The sequence below is a fragment of the Onychostoma macrolepis genome, chromosome 22, assembly GCF_012432095.1.
Source record: "Onychostoma macrolepis isolate SWU-2019 chromosome 22, ASM1243209v1, whole genome shotgun sequence".
Classification (NCBI taxonomy): Eukaryota; Metazoa; Chordata; class Actinopteri; order Cypriniformes; family Cyprinidae; genus Onychostoma; species Onychostoma macrolepis.
Window position 1 is genome coordinate 5420319 of NC_081176.1, and position 20781 is coordinate 5441099.

Genomic DNA, 20781 nt, shown 5'->3' on the forward strand with positions numbered 1-20781 from the left:
CCTTCAGGTTACAAGTCTCAAGATCTCAGCAGAGGATGAATAAACAACTCCACAGACAGCATTACCAGATTCACTTACAAACCAATTTGACTTGATTTCTTTCATACGTCTTCAGAAAATCTTATTGAGATTTAACAGAGGTTTAGATGTTAATGTTTTATTGAAACAGAATTTGTCTGTCTGAATTTGCTCACTTGTTTTCATATACTCATCATAAAACTGTGCAATTATTATTATTTTATTATATTTTTTACAGTGTACTAGTACATTTCAAAGATTTTCACTCATTATAACCATCAGATACAGACAAAGTAAGTAGAAACATTCCGTTTTAATTTATATTGTATTGTTATACAAGCTTGAAACTAAAAATATAGGCTTATATATGGTTCATAGATATCAGTTGGTTAGGTGATAGTTTCAATTTTATGGTGAAAATATACACAAATATTTCTACATTTGTGTTTCGAATAATCACATTATTTACATTATAGCTATCAGAAAGAGAGAAAAATAATATTACATAAAGCACATCATACATACATTTCTATCATACAACCCAGTTTTCTATTAATATGTATTTCAAAATATTTCCTTTCCAAAAATCTTTAAAATTCTAATAACCTTTCCAAAATCTTTAAAATTCAGTTATTTAAAATATTGCCATTTATACTGCCTGTGTGTTTTTAAATATACTGTTTAATGCTGTTTTTATTGAACCATCATTCAATCTGATTTTGAATTCATAGATAATTCTTATTGTGACACCCCTTCTATTAAAATATAGGCATGATTCATAGATCTTTCATCTTTTCAGTATGTAATTCATAGATTCATAGATCTTTCATCTTTTTCAGTATGTAAAGAATTGTCAAATGGGTGGCATAAAAAAATAAAAAAATAAATGAAATATTAAAGAATATTAATTGTTTTGGCCACCAGATGGTGAGCAAAGCTTTGGTTTGCCATCAAAACAAAACAAAACAAAAAAACAATTAGACCACACATACTTTCATCTATACCATTAAAACTCAAATATATGTCTGAATATCTATGATATTTGTTCTGTTTTCTTTTAAGCTCTTGTAGATCTGATGTCATTGACCAGAAGAACAGCAGCAGCTGCAGCAGCCACGCCCATCAGAGCAGTGACGACCAATCGGATCACAGCTTCAACTGTATCACAGCCATGGATGTGAACTTCTGAAAAAAAAAAAAAAAAAACATAATTGTGATTTAAACACGCTGACTTTAGTTGCTATAGGAACTCAAAATTGAAGTCAATCGATTATTCTGTAAAATCTCTTTTTGTTATCCACGCAGGGGAAAAAATAAAACCTGTTTAGAAAGACATGACTAAGGTAAATGATGACAGGTGCTTCATCATTTCTGGCATCTTATGTTATCAATCTCTGTAAAATTAACAATTTATTTAAGTAAATAATGCAAATATCAGCGCAGCAGTACCTGCACATGTGTGACAGAGTTGACTGATGTCCAGGTGTCTCGTCTGGTTGCTGAAGGGATTGTTGAGCACACAGCTGTAGGTGTTGTTATCCTGATATTCCACCTCCAGAGGTAGAGAGAGACTGATGCTGAGATCAGACACACTGATGCTGGACAATAAACTGTTTCCTTTGTACCAGGAGAGAGTCACATGACTCACATTCACCACTGAACACAACAATGAACAATATGATGATGATGATGAAGAACAGTCTCTGCTGATGACAGGAACAGACAGACGAGCTGAAAACATAAGACAAACATGAGTTTTCATTGCAGAATCAGTCAGTCTCATGGCAGTGATCTTCACTCCTCTATTTACAATTAGAAATTATTATTGTTTACACATACAGACAAATATCAAATAGGAAAATGATGCTTAATTAAAATTATATAGTAATTTTAATAATCAATAATCAAAATAATAGAAATGTTAAGATACTTGTACTTTAAATTTAAATAAAATAAACATTAAGCTAACCATAGACAGTGAGACTGAAGCTCTTGCTCACACTGTTGGTCAGTAGTTCATAGAGTCCAGTGTGTTCAGTTCTAATGTTTGTGATGGTCAGAGATCCAGTTTGATCGTCCAGCTTCAGTCTGTCTCTGAATCTCCCATCAAGAACATCATTATATACAGTCATGCTGTCTGCTTGTACACTGATTTGAGCTATTAAAGTGTTTTCAGCTCCAAACCTCCACAGAATCAGATCATAATCCATCATTTCAGTAAAACCAGAGTTTAGAGCGACTGAATCTCCCTCCAGCACTGACACTGACTCCACTGCATCTGCGTCAGCAAACACACCTGAAGAACAGAGACACAGATTAAAGGTCTCAAATAATTTTGTTGATTTTCTTCAATAGACCAGTTTTGTAAAATTGTCGCCTTGGAATTATAAGGTTCTATCTGACATTTTTGTCAAAATTGAGTTATTCACATATTCTTATTCTGTGACAACAACTTATTTACATTATGTGATGTTTTTTTTTTTTTTATGTTTTGTACATTTTAGGACTTTTTATTTAGAAAACAAAAAGGTTCTATCTACAAAGTCGAACTCTAACGTGGTTCTATAAGGTTCTATCTGTGAATCAGCCAATCAGCACTTCAAATGCAGGCAAGCGGACCAATCAGTATCAACGTTCTTTGTCATGTTGCCGGACTGCTCTGTAACAGCAGGAAAGATTAAACATTAAACAACAATAATTACGTGTCTGCATAATCAGTGAGTGCAATTCACCTTTATTCCACAAAGTGACACTGTTTAAAACATAATGATGACGTGATTTTTCACTCATAATTAGCGCATGCATAAAAAACCAAATAATCATCTGCAAAAAATTAACTGGCTTGAATGGCTTTACTGCAGAGCAATTACTGCACATAATGACATATAAGTGTCACTGTCATTTGATGGTGGATGTGGTGAATAGCGATCAAAATTTTGTTTTTGAAGAGGGTGAAAACGACAGTTTTTAGAATATATTGAGATCGTGAATATGAGCCAGAAATGCGCTGGGGTGTTGTGTAATATTCAGTTCCTGTGAAAAACTGTTCCAGTGGGTGGAGTTAATGTGAATAGTCATTAGTTCCCCTGTTGTGGGCGTGTCCTTGAAACAACGCGCAAACGAATGGAACTGAAAATATTAGTGCATGCTCCTCAAATCGCTACGTGTTTAATGGATTATTTAGAAAAGGTAATCAAGTATCAATGTTCAGCATTAAAGCATTAACTGCAACAGTGTCAAAATAATGCATAGTTTTTGTAATAATATGATAAATCGTCTATAAGCTGTTTTGCCTGATTGATTACAGGAATGCAGCAAAACAAACAATAAGTGAATAACTTATGCTAACCTAGGCTAATATAGTTTTTTTTTTTTTGTTGTTGTTTGATGTGTAGCTTTTATATATTTCATTTGTGGGGCTTTAATTTATTAATTAATTTATTTTTTAATAGATTAACCTACCCAGTTGTCATTGGAGACTATACTGCAGTGTGTAGCTACAACAATGCCTGAAACAAACCACTACAAATGTATCTGTGGCCAAATGTATATAAGCTAGTCTCGTGTGAGTATCCTGTGTCATTCTTTCTTTCTTTCATCATCATCTTCTTTTTATTTTTAATAGCCAGTATTTCCCAGCCTCCACAGCCCAGTATCTTTATCAACACCAAACTACAAATATTCCTTTTCTCATATTATATCATGTATCATGTAAATTAAAAGTCACAAAGATAAATGCACATTTACTTCTATCTGTCACATATTTTATTCTATTATTATTTTCTTTTATTTTAAGTTAAAACAAATCAAAATCTTTGCACATACACCTGTTTGGGAATCACAAATCTCCAAGTAGCCTATAATAAATTATAATATAAAGGTATACGTCCACCCAAAAAATGAAAACTGTGCCATCATTTACTCACCTGTTTGAAACCAGTGTGAACAAAGTATCTTTGACAGAAGAATGAGTCATACAACATTGAAACAACATTTTTATTTTTGAATGAATTGTCCCTTTAAAATGGACCTAAAAAGCATGTCATGTTTTCCTTAATTGTATTTAGTTAACAATCAAATACAGAGCATTGCTTAACAGTTTAGATAATCTGAGAAATAACTACCAATAATATTATAATAATAAATATCATATACTGTATAATCATACATTGTGTCTGTTCTTTGACCATATGTTGCAATCAATCAAACAATCTTTTTCATGTCATATGTTTAAAAATGGTGTGTGAAAACATCCACAATTTCATGATCCTAGTGTTGTGTTCAGAAGTCAGAAAGAGCTTTATTACCAAGTATGTTTACACACACAAGGAATCTGACTTGGCGGCAGGATCTTCCAAGAAGAAAGTACGGATAGTGCAACACACATGATAGTGCAGATATACACAATCATGTTTAACATTTGAAAATTTACAACAATGAAACCCAAATGTTTTTGTCAGCCAAACTCTGTTCTCCTATCTCCTCCTGAGATTAATATTTTCTGAGATTAATTTAAAGTTAGTACTTCAATAATTTTAACACTTTCATGTTGACAGTTCTCTGATATGGGTTAATTTTAACATGACATGTAGGTTAACAAATAGCGTTATCTTTTTTTTAGTAAGTGTTTTATTTTGACTGTTTATATAAAAATGCTACTCAAAACATTATGTTGTAGAGTATATAAATATTAGTTACATACATTAAATGTTACTATGACAAGTGCAGAAGTATTTGAATACAACTCAAATTGAAAAAACAAGGGAAATTATGTGAAAGTATGTGTATGTGGAATGAAGCAATGCAAAATTAAGTCAGTGTCTGGTGTCTGAGATAAATATTAAAACATGGCCTTGGCACTCAATGAAAACAGGCTCCATGTATGTTCAGTTCACACAATGGTCAGCTACGAGTGACTTAAACTCCACATCCAGTCTGAAACAAGACAGTGACTTTACATGATGATGAATATATGTGGAAACATCACAAAAGCAAATCAAGGCCATATTATGACACTATTGATGGTGACATATGTATGATTTCTTATCCAAATTTAAAAATAATATTCTTGGAGTAGCGGCTGACCTAGAGGTGTATATACATTTCTAGAGGTTTGTTTCAGGCATTGTTGTATGCACACTGCAGTAGTCACCAATGACAACTATGTAGGCTAATCTATTCAAATAAATAAATGAAATAATTAAAACCCCACAAATGAAAAACTATATTAGCCTAGGTTAGCATAAGTTATTCACTTATTGTTTGTTTTGCTGCATTCCTGTAATCAATCAGGCAAAACAGCTTATAGACGATTTATCATATTATTACAAAACTATGCATTATTTTGACACTGTTGCAGTTAATGCTTCAATGCTGAACATTGATACTTGATTACCTTTTCTAAATAATCCATTAAACACGTAGCGATTTGAGGAGCATGCACTAATATTTTCAGTTCCATTCGTTTTGCGCGTTGTTTCAAGGACACGCCCACAACAGGGGAACTAATGACTATTCACATTAACTCCACCCACTGGAACAGTTTTTCACAGGAACTGAATATTACACAACACCGGAAATGCGCTCTGACGATGACAGTGATGGTAAAATCATCTGCTCAAATCAAACCCTTCTAAGTTTCAAAAGGTAAGAAAGTATGCTTATTTTATTCTTGTTTTTAAATTTTTTTTATGCTCTTAAAATATCAGGAGAGTTTGCTATTGCAGCAATTAGAGATCCATCCGTGCTGGATATAAGTCTGGGTCACTAAAGACCCGAATATGTAATGATTGGCGAAATATTCATGCAGTTTAAATGTGTTAATGTGTTTAATTACCCACTATAATCCTAGCTAAAATTAACATTAACAATGAACAAAATATTTAGTATTGCCCTTTGTGCCTAACTTAACTAAGAAAAAATTATTTGTCCTAAAATATGGAATAAATGTGATAAGGAAAGCATTAAATTTACCTTTCTCATACATGTTGACACATTGTTACAACACTAGTTATATGTTTTAAAACAAATTATAAAAAAAAAAAATATTTGTATTTCTTGAAAATTATTGCTTCAATTAATGTTTTGCAAGATAGAACCTTATAATTCCAAGCGGAAAATGACTTTAGAATTAGAAGGTTCTATCTGCATTTGACCTGTTCCAAAAATCCCCATTAAAAAATTTGAGAGGATTTTGATATTGTACATTTAGAACACATTTAGGGTCTCTGTCATTTTCATGTACACTCAAAAAAATGATTCGGTCTAAATTGACATTTTATGTAATTCAATTGCATTACAATTTTCCATTCATTTAAATTACATAGTTTTAACATAAACAAATCAATAAACTTAATGTGATTCATATGCATCAGTCATACGTGAATGAAGCAGGTAAGATTTATGTAATAATTCACAGCAAAGTCCCCACACTGCTCAGTGTTCATGTGTTTCCACACTACAGAGTGTTCAAGTAGAATTGAAGCAGTGCTGGAGATTTCAACGTAATAAGAATGTTATGTAATTAAGAATATGTATGGAATAAGTTACACCAGATCATTTTTTTAAAGTGCTTTTCTGGGGTCAGTTCATTTTTACATGTTTCTGGAGTTAGGCAGCAGTGTAGATATTAATGGTAGATTGATCTCATGCCTGTGGATCCAACAATATTTGTTGTCAACCCTTGTAAAAAACTAAAATAAATTAAGGAATGGCCTCATTTTAGTGTTTTGCACTAGTCTTATAAGACACTTTGTATTTGTAACTGATGTACCTCATCCATGGAAAAAAGTATATTATATATATCATATTAAACAATGTACTTTAAAACTTGTTGAAATATGAAAGGGACTCATTTATCATTTCTTTATGGCTCATTTAATAATGACTCAAACAATATCAAAATATATTTTTAAATTTTGGGAAGGAGGCATGAGTAGTGTCTGTGCAAAACTTACTCCCACGTTGCTATGGGGTGGTTGCCAGGTTATTTATTCCAAAGTTTTTTTTGTTTTTTTTTAATTTAGCTTAACTTTTAATTATAACTTAATACAATTTGGTATTTGTTGAAGATATTTTAGGGATAGTATTAATTAAGGGCAGATGACAAACACACTGAACTTGTAATAGTTTGTGAAAAGAAGCCTTGAGAACATCAGATTTTAAAACAAAAATTAGTGTTATGTTTTCATGTATTTGCATTTGTTCCTGTAAGCTGTGGCAGTGACAGAAGCCCATCAAGTGTTATGTATGATAATAGTTACATCACTGGCCTAACTGTAAAAAAGAGCAAACAAGCCTGAGCTTTTCTACTCACCATAGACAGTAACATTGAATCTGTTTGTGGTCTCTTTTGTAGCTTTTATGGTTATTTGATAAAGTCCAGAGTCTGTGGTTCTGGTGTTCATGATGATCAGAGATCCAGTCTGATGATCCAGCTTCAGTCTGTCTCTGAATCCCACAGCATCACCATGAGATGTGTTGAAGATTTCATACTCTTTATTAATATAAGCTATTAATGTAAGAGTCTCTGCATGTCCAAATCTCCACACAATTCGATCTTCTTTCTGTATTTCAGTAACACCAGATTCTAAAGTGACAGAATCTCACTGACACTGGCTTCACTGCATCTGGATCAGCAAACACACCTGAAGAACAGAGACAGATTCTCATTTACACATTGAACTTGTTATTAAAGTAAAACAAATATCTCAGTGATGGTTGAATTAAGCTTTAAGCTTGTTTCTTTTTTGAAATTTTTAAAAACGTTGGAAATACTATGGTTTTGACATTAATTTGAGGCTTTGAGGACTGCAGTTTTAGTGAGTATTTGAGTTGATTTGAGTCTAGTTCTGCTCATAAACCTGTGTTAGATGGATCTTTAGACACTTTAAATAATTTGCACTGTTTTCACAATTTTCCAACTCCAAACTGATAAAAAAAAAGTTGATAAAAGTTATTTTGTTGTTGATAAAAAGTTCAATCCAACACTCTCTATTGACTTTGTATTGCGGGAAGCTGCCTCCTTGTCATTTCTAACTTATAACAAAAAACAGAACAATGTCTAAAAGCTGCTATGTGACAAGGTGTACAGTAAACAAGCTTTAAAAAAAAAAAAAGAACTACGTTTTTATAACCTGTTGACCCAAAAAACGAGCGTTTAAGGACACAAAAGTAGAGTGCGTCGTGTCATATTACTCTGAGTGAGAACTACGCCCACTGGAGGCAAGCGTAATCGGCAACAGGAAACATTCATTATTTTTAACCATGTCAAAGGATTATTTCACCACCCTGTGAACCTGAGAAGAGGAGATATATTGAGAAACCACATTTTATTGGTAGATGTCAGTGCCCCTTTTCCTTACCTTCCTTTTGTTTGAGAAAAGATCCAACTGAATGGCCCAACGTGAAATACCCTGGCATCTACAATTATTTGTGTCCTTAAACGCTCATTTTTTGGGGATTGACAGCTTATAAAAATATTTTTTTTAGCTTGTTTACTGTACACCTTGTCACACAGCAGCTTTTATTTGTTATTCTGTTTTTTTTTTGTTATAGGCCCAAGTCAGAAATTACAAGGAGGCAGCTTCCCGAGCGTTGGATTGTTTATGATTCCAGTTCGTGCCTGGGAGCAAATGAGAGTGAAGAGCGGATGCCAATGCGGGAGATGCGGGTCTGACTCCGGGCTACTTGTACACTGTTGTCGCGAGTTATTATTCACGTTAGAGGTTCTAAATACAAATAAATAAGCACTAACAGCACATGCCATTGTGAAAATAGTGAAAAATATCAACAGTTATGGAAACATCTACAGAAAAATATATCGGATTAACCTGGCTGCCTTCTCACTAGCCCCTGCTTTGCCCATGTTGATTAATGGATTGGCACATGGTTTGTCTAAAAGCACATTAAAGACACCACATAGACAAATAAACAACGTAAAAAACTTGATTTTCACCACTGGGGTACTTTACACCACCAAATATCATCATTTTTCCTATGTCCCTAAGTCTGTGTCTGCCATTTTGATGATGGATACAACACATAATATGAGTGATTTTTCTTTTTTTCTTTTTTTTTCATTTGTTTGGTATATCAGTAATAGTTTTCTCTAATGTATTTATAATTTCCAAGTATTAAATTCATTTAAAAACATAATAATAATGGTTTTTAGCTAGTCCTTCAAAATATTGTCCACCCTGTTATATTTGACTACTGTCCTTTTAAATGAAAGGTGGAAAAAGGAAATTACACCATGTCCGTAACGCCTGTTTTGGGTTTTGTTTCATGTTCATGTTTTCATGTCTTTTATTTTGGAGTATTCATGCTATTAGTTCAATTCATCCTTTGTTCATTGTGTCATGTTCTGATTGGTTGTCCTAGTCATGTGTCCTGTCTCTCATTGGTTGATTCTTGTCATGTGATCTGTATTTTTTGCTATAAGCAGCCATCGTGTTGCCATTGTCTCTCATCATGTATTGATGTTGTAACCCACTGTCGGTGAGTCTAGTTTGTTCATGTCAAGTCTGTTCAAGTCAAGTCTCGGTTTATGTTTGTATTTTGAATCACGTTTGTAAATAAACTGCACATGGGTTCTTAAACTCTCCTCCAGTGGACTGCCCGTTACAATATCAAATGGCTGACATCATTTCATTGGAAGGAAAACAACTGGGGAAGGTGAGTGAGAGCCTTTGTTTTGTTAATTGTCTGTTTTTACTTATTTTATCTTTCCAATTTGATGTGGTCAACTTCAACATGTCTACCCTGTTAAGGGGAATATAAAAAAAGTAGGTCCCACTTTATATTAGGTGGCCTTAACTACTATGCATTTACATTGAAATTAATAATTGATACAATGCACTTATTGTGTACATACATGTTTTTACATTGTACTTATATTTTTAAAAATATCTATATGTACTTACATCTGTAATTAATTTCTGTAGTTACATTTATAATTACACTGTTGACGCATCCCTTAGACCTTAACCCACCCTTAAACCTACCCATACCACCAAACCTGTCCCTAACCTTACCCATATCACACCTTAATAGCAGCAATAGTGTTTTGCAATACAGTATGACCACAATAAGTACATTGTACTTATTTTTTGATGTAAGTACATAGTAGTTAAGGCCACCTAATATAAAGTGTAACCAAAAAGTAAATAGAAATTATTATTTGTAAAAGTAGCATTTTAATAAAACATTCAATTCTTTATTTGACAGATCTTCTGTGTTAGCATTTCTTGCTCGGACTTTGTGTAATGACTGATTTTAGGTCAAAATGTCCACTCTGTTAGTGTCACCCTGTTAAGTCATAAAACCTATCAAGATGGAAACATTTAGTAAATGGATCCTTAAATTTATATACCAAAATTATTTTTTCACATGTTTTACATCTTCCTATCATAATTACACAAGAATTGATTTTTAAAACAATTAATAAAAAAAGTCTTAAATTTTTTCAATGGTAGTGTAAAAAACACCCTTTTTACCCTGTAAAAATCAGCACTGTTTTCAGCAAGCTGTGCTGGCCCTGCCCCACTCTTCCGTGGGGTGAGACGAGCAGTTCTCATGAAACTGTTTACTTTAGTCGCGGAACCTTCTAACTAACACGTTATTAGGAAAGACAATTTGCAAAGATTCATAAAAGAACTTTATACTTGCTTCTTCTGTAGGTGAGGCTGGATCACGAATGATTTGCGCGAACATAAATGCATTTAGGTAGATCGGGGGGCATTCCCTTCAAAAACAAACATAATCCTCTGCGTCTTCAGCGGCTCAGATGTCGGGAGTAAATGACAACTGCAATGTTCATTATTACATCCAACAACAAAATGCCTCAATCGCTTAGGAGACAATCTTGTCTACATCTGCTCCAGTGGTGAAACGATGGAGGACTTATGACAGCTCACTCAGGGCGGGTCTAAGGTAAAACGCTAGTGTCAATCAACAATTGTGGGAGGGGCCTGGGTCTGTGTGATGTCAGACAGCCAAGAATTTGAGAATGGCTTGATATGTGAAAGGGGAAGTGAAATCTTTATCATTATAAGGTAGATGTGTATACACACTGACAACACACATTTTAGTTCAAACAACTTGTAAAAGTGGATGTCGCATCCAATGACCCCTTTAAGTGTTATGATATCCAAAAGGCACCGAATACTAGGAATGACCCATTCCCCTTAACGGGGTGGACATGGAAAAAATTGTGATATTTGGTGGTTTAAAATGCTTCGAATTGATTTTAAAAAGCACTCAAAAATGCTACAAGTTCAAATGGTGTTGTTTATGACAAAGACAACTTTAAAATTGATGCTGTTGAAAATGCTAAGGCAATAATATCATGATCTTTACTGGGGACACAAAAGGAACTGAATCCCAGGAATGACCCACTTATATATGCTGGTCATCTCTTATTAAAGTCAGCATGAAATCAAAATTGACTTCCTATTATTTATGGAATATTGCAGTGTTTTTTTTTTTTTTTTAAATATAAATTATTAATCTTTTTTTTTTCTTTTTTTTTTAATTCATATGCCCTCATAATCTTTAATCAAAATAACTTGCCTTCCCTCCTGCAGTGGAATCTTTTCTCTGATGTTTACTGGCAGGAGGGAGGGGCAACCTGTCACTCACATGAGATTCACCAATAGCAAACCACAACTATCCAATCAGTTATTAGGCCAAAATTAGGCCAGCCCCATATTTTTTCTTATTTCACTCACAATCACAATCTAATTCAGTTTTATCCATTTTGTTTACTTTCCTATTAAAAAAAAACAAAAACACGATTGTTGCATATTGTAAGCCACTTGCATATTGTTGCATATTGTAAGCCACTTTGAATAAAAGCATCTGTTAAATGACTAAATGTAAAATGTAAAATACTTTACTCATATAATAAATGATATATTAACATTTCACTTTCACACTGTGAGATCTCACAAAGAGAAATGTTTTTTTCTTGTTTGTGGTCAAACATTAGCATTATAGATTCCGCACTTTTTCACCGTTAAACTGTTTCTCATATAGAGGAAGTGGAATTGTGGAGGTCCTTTCAATCACAGGCTATATTCACAAGAACACACACTCACGCTCTTCATGTCTCAAGACATGCACACACTATCGTACATTAACCACAAACATGCAGTAATGGCCACATTCTCATGCACATGCTCAAAATGAGGCTGTGGAGAAGCAGTGGTAAACGAAGTCTATTCTATTCTAATGTACTCCAAGAAAGCGTATGCACTCTATGCTATATCATGCTATTACACATAATGCAACAATTTCTCTTTAAATAGCATTGAATATAATTTCACAGTTTCATTGTGTGTAGTGTAATGACTTTTGTTCATGCCATCCAAACTATTAGTTAGGTTGTTGCGATACTAACACATTAATGAATTGGTTAACTTTGACTGAGGTGGCATCATGAAGTTTTTTGTGATGGTTTTGACTGTGATCTCAGTAAGACGAATAGACACGAGCTGCCGCTGGGTTAAATGCTGATATGGATGAGGTTTGTCTTCAGTTGCTTTGTGAAAGTTGACTCAGCAGTTTGGGTGAAGACTGGGAACTTTATTTCAGACACTTTGTTTTATTTTTTTATCACACTGGGTGAGCTGGGTTTAACTGTTAAACATGTGCTGCACGATCTTTTCTCAAAACTAGCTTCCCTTTTTTCATAATTTTTGCTCAGTGAATTAATCTGCTGAGACAGTCATTTTTAGTGGATGTGTTAGTCATCGAATGCAAAATTCACTTTACAAGTTGTTTGAACATAAATGTGTGTTGGAAGTGTGTGTACATAGCCATCCTATAATGATAAAAATCCACCCAGTGTTTTTTTTTTTTTGTGTGTTTTTTTTTTAAAATCCCTATTGTAAAATCCCCTTTCTCAAATCAGGCTGTTCTGAGGTTCCTGTCAGAATGATGTAGTTCTGTACAGGCCCCTCCCACGATAGTTGATTGACAAGACCGTCTTACCTTAGACCCGCCCTGAGTGAGCTAAGAGCTGTCCGCCATTGTGTCGACTCCGGTGCCCCAATGTTCATACTATCCATCCTAAATTGTATGTGAGATTACAATAAGTGTGTCCCAAAGCATAGTATGTTGAAAAGACTATTTCAGGTCGATTTTTGAAGTGTGGATCCGTGCACACACTAATGGCTAAAATTGGCCACAATCCATTGCGCTTTGGCGACGGATTCTGGTCCAGAACTACAAACATGTATAAAATGCTTTAGAAAAACTACAAACGTGGAAGATGCATGCGATCGACGGTTAGGTAGAGAGGTTTGCAAAAAGGGGTTTGAGTTACTAATAATCAACATTTAACCTGGTAAAAATATATATTTTTTTATTGTTATCCGTGTTATATTTAATCTGCAACAGCAATGTGAACTTTTTTTAAACATCCATTTGGTCGTTAACTTTTACATGCATTTCGTGGCTGAAGTTTAGTATGCTCCATAGATATAGATATATATATATATATATATATATATATATACCTAGATGCCTCATTATCGATTGTTTCTATGGACCGCGATACATGTAAGCCATCCGCCATTTTTGGAACGGTCTGTGAATCTTTGAGCGCATTGACTGTGTGCGTCTACAACAGCAAGTTATACGCTTGTTTATCTTTGAATATTCATTGATTATTATGGTGAATGCGAGATGGCTGACGCTTCAACGTAGCTGGAGCGGTCGAACAGGGAATTTACACATCTATGGTCTGCTCGTCACTCCACGGAAGAGAGGGCTGGAGTCAGCAGAGCTCACTAGCAGCTGTGGGTGAGACTCGTATACCATACCCCTTTCCACCAAGGTAGTTCCAGTGCTGGTTCGGAGCCAGAGCCTAGTTTCAAACCGGTTCTTTGTCTTTCGACACCCAAAGCACCATCTCCGAACCAGGAAATGTGGTTCGTAAGTAGCACCAAAACATTGCTGGGCTAGAAGGAAGAACCGCTTGCGTCAGGGGCTTTGGTCGGGGTTATACCATGACCAACAAGACAACAGAAACTTTGGACCGCCATATTTGAAATAGCAGCTAAACACGAACACGCTGGATTTGCCGTGTTTGGATGCCGATGTAGGTTCACAAAGCCATGAACATCAATAACAACGCAACGTGTGCCATTACTGATAGTTTGTTTAGGCTTGTTGTGGATCGGCGCTGCGCGGACCAGTCGGTGCGTGGCATCGGGGTGCTGCGGGAGCGACTGGAAAGCAGACTGCTCTTTATGTTTTTGGATCTCTCTCGCGGTGCTTTAGTGTGTTGTGTGCCGATCGACCGATCGGTCTGCGTGGTGCTGATGCACCTCGAACAAGTCTGTTGTATTTGGCGCTGCCGCTACCGCGGACGCGCTAGTGAAACGAAACATGAAACCTATTCAGTGACTTAAGACTTGGCTCTCTAGCATGTGGAAAAGCAACCCGTTCTTAAAGGGCTCGCCAGTCGAACAAACTAAGAACTGGCAATAGCACTGGCTCTGAACTAGCACCTGGTTTCTGCTGGTGGAAAGGGGGTACCAGAGGTCTGTGCTTTGTAGCTCACATAATACATTTGACATGACAGATATTGTAATAGTGATAACTTATCTCAGGCTCAAGTGGATTTTATTAAAATTAGTGCTGTCAAACAATTAATCACGATTAAATCGCATCCAAAATAAAAGTTGTTTACATAATGTGTGTATTGTGTATATTTAGTATGTATATTGTTACATTCCCAATTAGATTTCTAGGGGCAACAGGGAAGCAACATTTTAAAGTAAAGGTTTGAGCCGTTCTCAGTCCCAGCACTCAGTACACAAGGTAAGATGCCAGTAAATTTATCAACAATAAACAAATGGCGACATATATATATACAGTGCTAAAAGATATCGAAGCAAACAATTTCAACATAAGAGAAGCATCTCTTCAGGAGTGGGTAAAGCCAAAATAAAGAAAATATTTCTACCTATAAGAAGGAAAATCTAGCCAACGTCCAAGGATTAAGAAAAAAAAAAGCAAATAAACTGAATTCTTACCTGACTTCCTAACTGGCAAAAACAGGAGAAAACGAGGACAAAAGAAAATTACACCCGACTCCCTACTGCTCCAACACTAAAAGAAAACAGGCAAACAACTCAAAGCTGTGCACTACAGCCACATCACATTTGAGTTTAGTTTTAAATTTAAGCTTGCCACATAAAACGGCACACTACAGCCATAACACCAATATTAGGCTTAAAACACACCAACAAGAGCAACACTTTGGGACTGGCAACGTCTCAACACACTCATGCTCTTGGGAGAAGAAACCTCTGACTGGTTCATTCTCTTAATCTTCTTAAATACTGTGTAGGATCAGAACGAGTCAGACAAATTTAAAATTCGATCGAAACATGAGGAGCCGAAATTCCAGAGGGGCCACAAGGCTGCAACAGGACGTCATAAATCAGATTCCTAGCTCCAACTAGTCTGAAGAAAGCCTAACCAGCAAGCCTCTTTCACAAAACAGCTCACAGCATTAAAACAAAAGAACACTTATTGATAATTCCAACGCAGGAAGGAGATTGTCAAATTTGGGGTAAGTAATCAAGATTAATGGCCAAAGAGATGCACCGCATGACCAGCACATGTAGATCTGTGAAAGAAATCACAAGCTTCTTTAGATTGACACTTCTCCCACACATAGAAGACAAAGAACCAGACTGAAATTCCTTTGTCCAAAGAACATGTCTTTTGGTCTCCACAGAACTACACAGAGACTTTATTTTTCATATGCACCTAAAATCATCCTAAAAGGACATTTCTATGCATAACCCCATATTATGTATGTAACCCACACATTAGACTATCATGTTTTAAGCACATATTATGTATGTCTTTTTAATAACTATTGAATGACTTTAAGGGTTATTCGTGTTTGGTATGTATGAGTTTGACAATTCTAGCTTGAAACGTTTCTTCCAATTGATTCTTTGTCAAATGTATCATATTCTGGTTATAGAAATCACATCCAAAAGTATACTTTGCAAGAGTGTGTAAAATTCAGACCATGTCACTGATAACATGCTGATTTATGATGGAAGGAACAACCCTAGCTAAGATAATAGACTATCTAATTGGTCAAGACACCAGATGGGATGTGTCCTGAAGCCGAGTATTTGACACCATCAAATTTTCTTTCCTCTCTCTTCTTCTTTTTGCCACTGCGTTTTGATGCTGCTTTTTATCGCTCTTGGAGCGTGCTCTGGCCTACAGGCCAGTTTCTACTTAACACCACGATGAAAAGAAAAACCATCTAGTCTCGTTACATCCTTTCTTTCTTTTATTTTAGTCTCTTTTCCGTTGCGAGTTTCGTGTTCTCAGTTTAAGTTTTGCCGCCACGCCTTGTCTCCGAGTTCAACTCGAGCCTGTGACCGCCTCAACTTCAACCAGACCAACTCCGCATCTCCAGCCAACGCCCAAGACATCACTTCAACGACTACTGAACTTCCAGCCAATTGGCAACTTGGGAAACCCCCTTTTTGCAAAGACGACGACAGAAGGGAATCCTAACACAAAGGCAACACAAGTACAAACTTCCAGGCTGAACTGGTTCTTTGAACTTTAGCCTCATTGAGAAACTCAATGCGAGGGTTAAATAAGTGATTGATGGTTGTTCAGGTCTATGCAATAGCACATATTGCTGTAAACTTGGGATATCACATTTTCATTCTCTTAAACTCATCCTGCCCTCACTTTCTCTCTTTCTGCAACGTGTGAATGCGTGTGTTCATGCGTTAGATTAGTTTGTCTCAGGTTTATATAAATAAAGTCTTATTTATATTGAAAAGAGAAGTATCTTGTGTTTTGTGCTTATAAGTTAATTTCTTAAACTGCCAATCTTGTTACTGTGCTTATTAATACTGTTTTCACTATATTTTGGATTTTAATATCCAGTGCAGAGTTTGTTATATGGCTCATTCAATGAATCATTGGCCGACTCCGTGATCAGCCGCAAAACAGTGATTCTGTTCAAATTTCCTATAAAATCATAAATTATTCCCTTTGAGCTAAATTAAATTATTTACATACTACACTTACAACTAGTTCCTCTTGACATTAACGGGGAGCAGCTGGTAGGTCCAATCAGGACAGGGCGGAGCACAAAAAATAGGACAAAACCTACAACAAAAACTACAACTCCCAGAAGGCCGTTGAGTCCACTGGCAGCACATCCTGAATGACATACACCATGATAATAAAACACAAATTCATACGTCCTGGGACATAACAATATTTCAATAAAACAATAAAACCTCGATTGAATACAATAAAACTAAAAAAAACAAACAAAATAACTAAAATATAATAAAATACCTAACTACATAATACTACTATTGTTAGAAATTGCAACAAAATTAAAATAGAAATATAAACTTTTGAACTGCGGGTTTCGTCTGGTCAGAGGAGAACTGGCCCCGACTGAGCCTGGTTTCTCCCAAGGTTTTTCTCCATTCTGTCACAGAGGAGTTTTGGTTCCTTGCCGCTGTCGCCTCTGGCTTGCTCAGTTGGGGACACTTAATTTCTAGCGATTATCGCCGATTTGATTGCACAGATAATATTTAACCCTCTGGTTCTGTTCGGACTCCTGTCACACTTGTTGTGTTCAAAAATGACCGGACTCCAAACAATTGCTTATAAATCTGTCATTATGCTATATTATCACTAAATATTGGATTCAACCTTTTTGTCAACTTGTTTTCTTTCAATTAGGACTGGTTTTATTCGTAGGCCTCATTTATCCGAAAGTAGGCACCTCATTTTTTTGAGTGAAAAAAAGCATTTTTTATGAATAATTTTCACAATACGAGATAAAAAAATTATGAAAATTTGCACTGTTTCTCACACTAGTGTGCTTTAATGTTTAATCAGGAAGTTTGCTTTTAAATGTTTTTATTTTGTACAAAATTGCACAAAGTCACACTTGTCAAAAATGGCCGGCCACTGAAAGTGAATGGGGAAGAATGAAAGTAAGAGAAACAACTAGTGTTCAGGAGCATGTTGTGCTTGCAAACATAAAGACCTTGGACCTGTGCGTGTGTGGATGCATGTATACTCACGCTATCTCACACACACACACACACACACACACACACACACACACATGCTCAAACTGCCTTGTCTTTGGCCTGCATTGACTTCAAAATCTGGTCCCTCAAAATCAGAAGATTGCTCCTCTTCAATTGTTGCAAGGTTTTCAGCTTGTTCAGTGATGTTTTCCTCTTCCAATATATCTTGCAATGCATCTTCACTGTAAGATTCATCTTCAGTTGTCCCTTCCTAGGCATTTGTATGCTCTTGAATTTATTTGTAAACTTTTGTCTACTCTGTGAGAACACGAAAGCCTCAAAACCTATTGTCATAATGTTTTGTCTAGAATGTGGAGAAAGAAAAGATTATTTTGAAGTCAATGCAGGCCAAAGACAAGTTTGAGCATGTGTGTGTGTGTGTGTGTGTGTGTGTGAGAGAGAGAGTTATAATATCAGATTCATAAAAGCATATTGCATGCAGTTCAGGGTAGGATGAAATAGGTGTAATACTCACAATAGTTTGTATGCATAGGTGTGTGTGTGTGTGTGTGATAGCGTGAGTATACATGCATCCACACACGCACTGGTCCAAGGCCTTTATGTTTGCAAGCACAACATGCTCCTGAACACTAGTTGTTTCTCTTACTTTCATTCTTCCCCATTCACTTTCAATGGCCGGCCATTTTTGACGAGTGTGACTTTGTGCAATTTTGTACAAAATAAAAACATTTAAAAGCAAACTTCCTGATTAAACATTACAGCACACTAGTGTGAGAAACAGTGCAAATTTTCATAATTTGTGAAAATTATTCATAAATGCTTTTTTCACTCAAAAAATGAAGTGCCTACTTTCGGATAAATGAGGCCTACGAATAATCAGATGCAAATAGAAACACAAAACCAGTCCTAAATGAAAGACAACAAGTTGATAAAAAGAATGAATCCAATATTTAGTGATAATATAGCAAAATGACAGATTTATAAGCAGTTGTTTGGAGTCCGGTCATTTTTGACCGGGAACAGCACAAGTGTTACTAGGTGAAATAAAACCCACAAAAAATTACGAAAATTCTAAAAAGATTTATGAGAACTACTTATACCCTATGTGAACAAAGTCAGTAAGTTTGAGTCCAATGTGATAACGTTAACTAGTATTTTCGGAAAAAAGAAAATCTTCTTCGGGTTCAATTTGACCCGAACACAACCAGAGGGTTAAACTAAACTGAGCTAGACAATGACATCTCTGAATTCAATAAATGAAATGCCTTTAACTGAAAATTGAAAATTGAGTGTTTAATCTTATCATTATACATTACTGACACTCTATCCTCTAATTTGATACTGTTAAGTGCTTTGACACAATCTGTATTGTTAAAAGCGCTATATAAATAAAGGTGACTTGACTTGACTATTTATTATGTTAACAAAAACTTTGATTTTGGATGTGATTAATCGTTTGACTGCACTAATTAAAATATCTGCATTAAGCTGCCTGAGATTACTGTGCTCTGGAAAGGACAGACATATTAATAATTGAAACCATGATCAGCAATGCAGCAATTGGCTGGCATCAACACAGCAGCGTAGTGACATCATATAATTAACATAAAGGAAACAGCCTAACGAGCATAAGTTCTATTAGTTAGTTAGTTAGTTTGTTTATTTATTTATTTACAATTTTAAGTATTTATACAGACTGCATTATTTATTTATTGATAGTGAAACTGAATTCATTAGAGCTACACAAAAATAACATGCAGCTGTTTAAATTTATACATATATATATATAATGAAGAGTTCAGATGCAAAAGCCTCTTAGTGCCATCTGAAACTTTCATCTAAAATGAGAATTTTTTTTCAGGCTCCTATGTTTAGGTTTAGTAATTTTACTCTAATGGCAATATATGCAATTAGGTCCTTTTTTATGCAATTAAAGTGAAATAACTGAACTTAAACATAGGAGCCTGATTAAAATGCTCATTTTAGAAGAAAATTTCAGATCGCACTTAGAGATGGCACTTTGCATCTGAACTCTTCATTCATATATATATATATATATATATATATATTTATAAAAATAAAATAAAATAAAAAATTATATAACTTACCAACCAGATGGCAACAGGACAAACAGCAAAAAGCCAATGTGTGAAACCTTTTCATCATCAGTTCAGTGATCTGAAATATTTTAATAGTTGAATCTGAAACCTTGCAGTAAAGTTGTGTAGAGTACAAGCTGTTAACAATGTGAACTCTCTGCTCACTTCCTCCAGACTGAATTAGACCACGCCCCATGTGTTCAACAACACTTCCTCTCTAAAACTCACCCAAAGACCTGCCAGTCAAACATTATGCGCAAAATAATTGGCAGCTAGGACAGCCTTCAAATTTATTTATTTATTTTTTTAATTTTTTAATTTTTTATTTTTTTGACAAACTATTATTCACTACTTATTAAATATTCTTTTAGCTTGTGATTTTCTAGACAGTGTGTTATTGTCTCATTAAAATGATTTGCTTTGTTTGTATGTCACGTTGGAAAAAGAATATGTTAAATTAAGTATAAATGTAGATGTGGATTGGATGAACTCACTTGATTTTGTGAACATATTTTGTGGATGTTGTCCATTAATCTCTTTCTAGTCTTGACATGTGGTTTTTAACCAGTGAAGGTCTGAATAGTTGC

The 20781-nt window shown here is 35.0% G+C and overlaps 1 protein-coding gene across 1 annotated transcript; it reads right to left on the minus strand.

Moving 5' to 3' along the window:
* Nucleotides 1–172: 172 nt before the first annotated feature.
* LOC131531382 (uncharacterized) lies at nucleotides 173–20349 on the minus strand. The gene is made up of 5 exons (XM_058762096.1): nucleotides 20204–20349; nucleotides 7334–7664; nucleotides 1988–2314; nucleotides 1468–1749; nucleotides 173–1203 (listed from the first exon to the last, which is right to left on the minus strand). The coding sequence occupies exons 2-5, from the start codon at nucleotides 7422–7424 to the stop codon at nucleotides 1076–1078; spliced, it is 828 nt and encodes a 275-aa protein (XP_058618079.1). The 5' UTR covers nucleotides 7425–7664; nucleotides 20204–20349; the 3' UTR covers nucleotides 173–1075.
* Between the last annotated feature and the right edge of the window lie 432 nt (nucleotides 20350–20781).

Coding starts and splice junctions, on each gene's coding strand:
- LOC131531382 (XM_058762096.1), bottom strand. CDS start 7,424: ATGAACACCAGAACCACAGACTCTGGACTTTATCAAATAACCATAAAA. Junction 1,750..1,987: donor CTTCAGTCTCACTGTCTATG/GTTAGCTTAATG, acceptor TTATGTTTTCAG/CTCGTCTGTCTGTTCCTGTC. Junction 1,204..1,467: donor ACTCTGTCACACATGTGCAG/GTACTGCTGCGC, acceptor TTTTTTTTTCAG/AAGTTCACATCCATGGCTGT.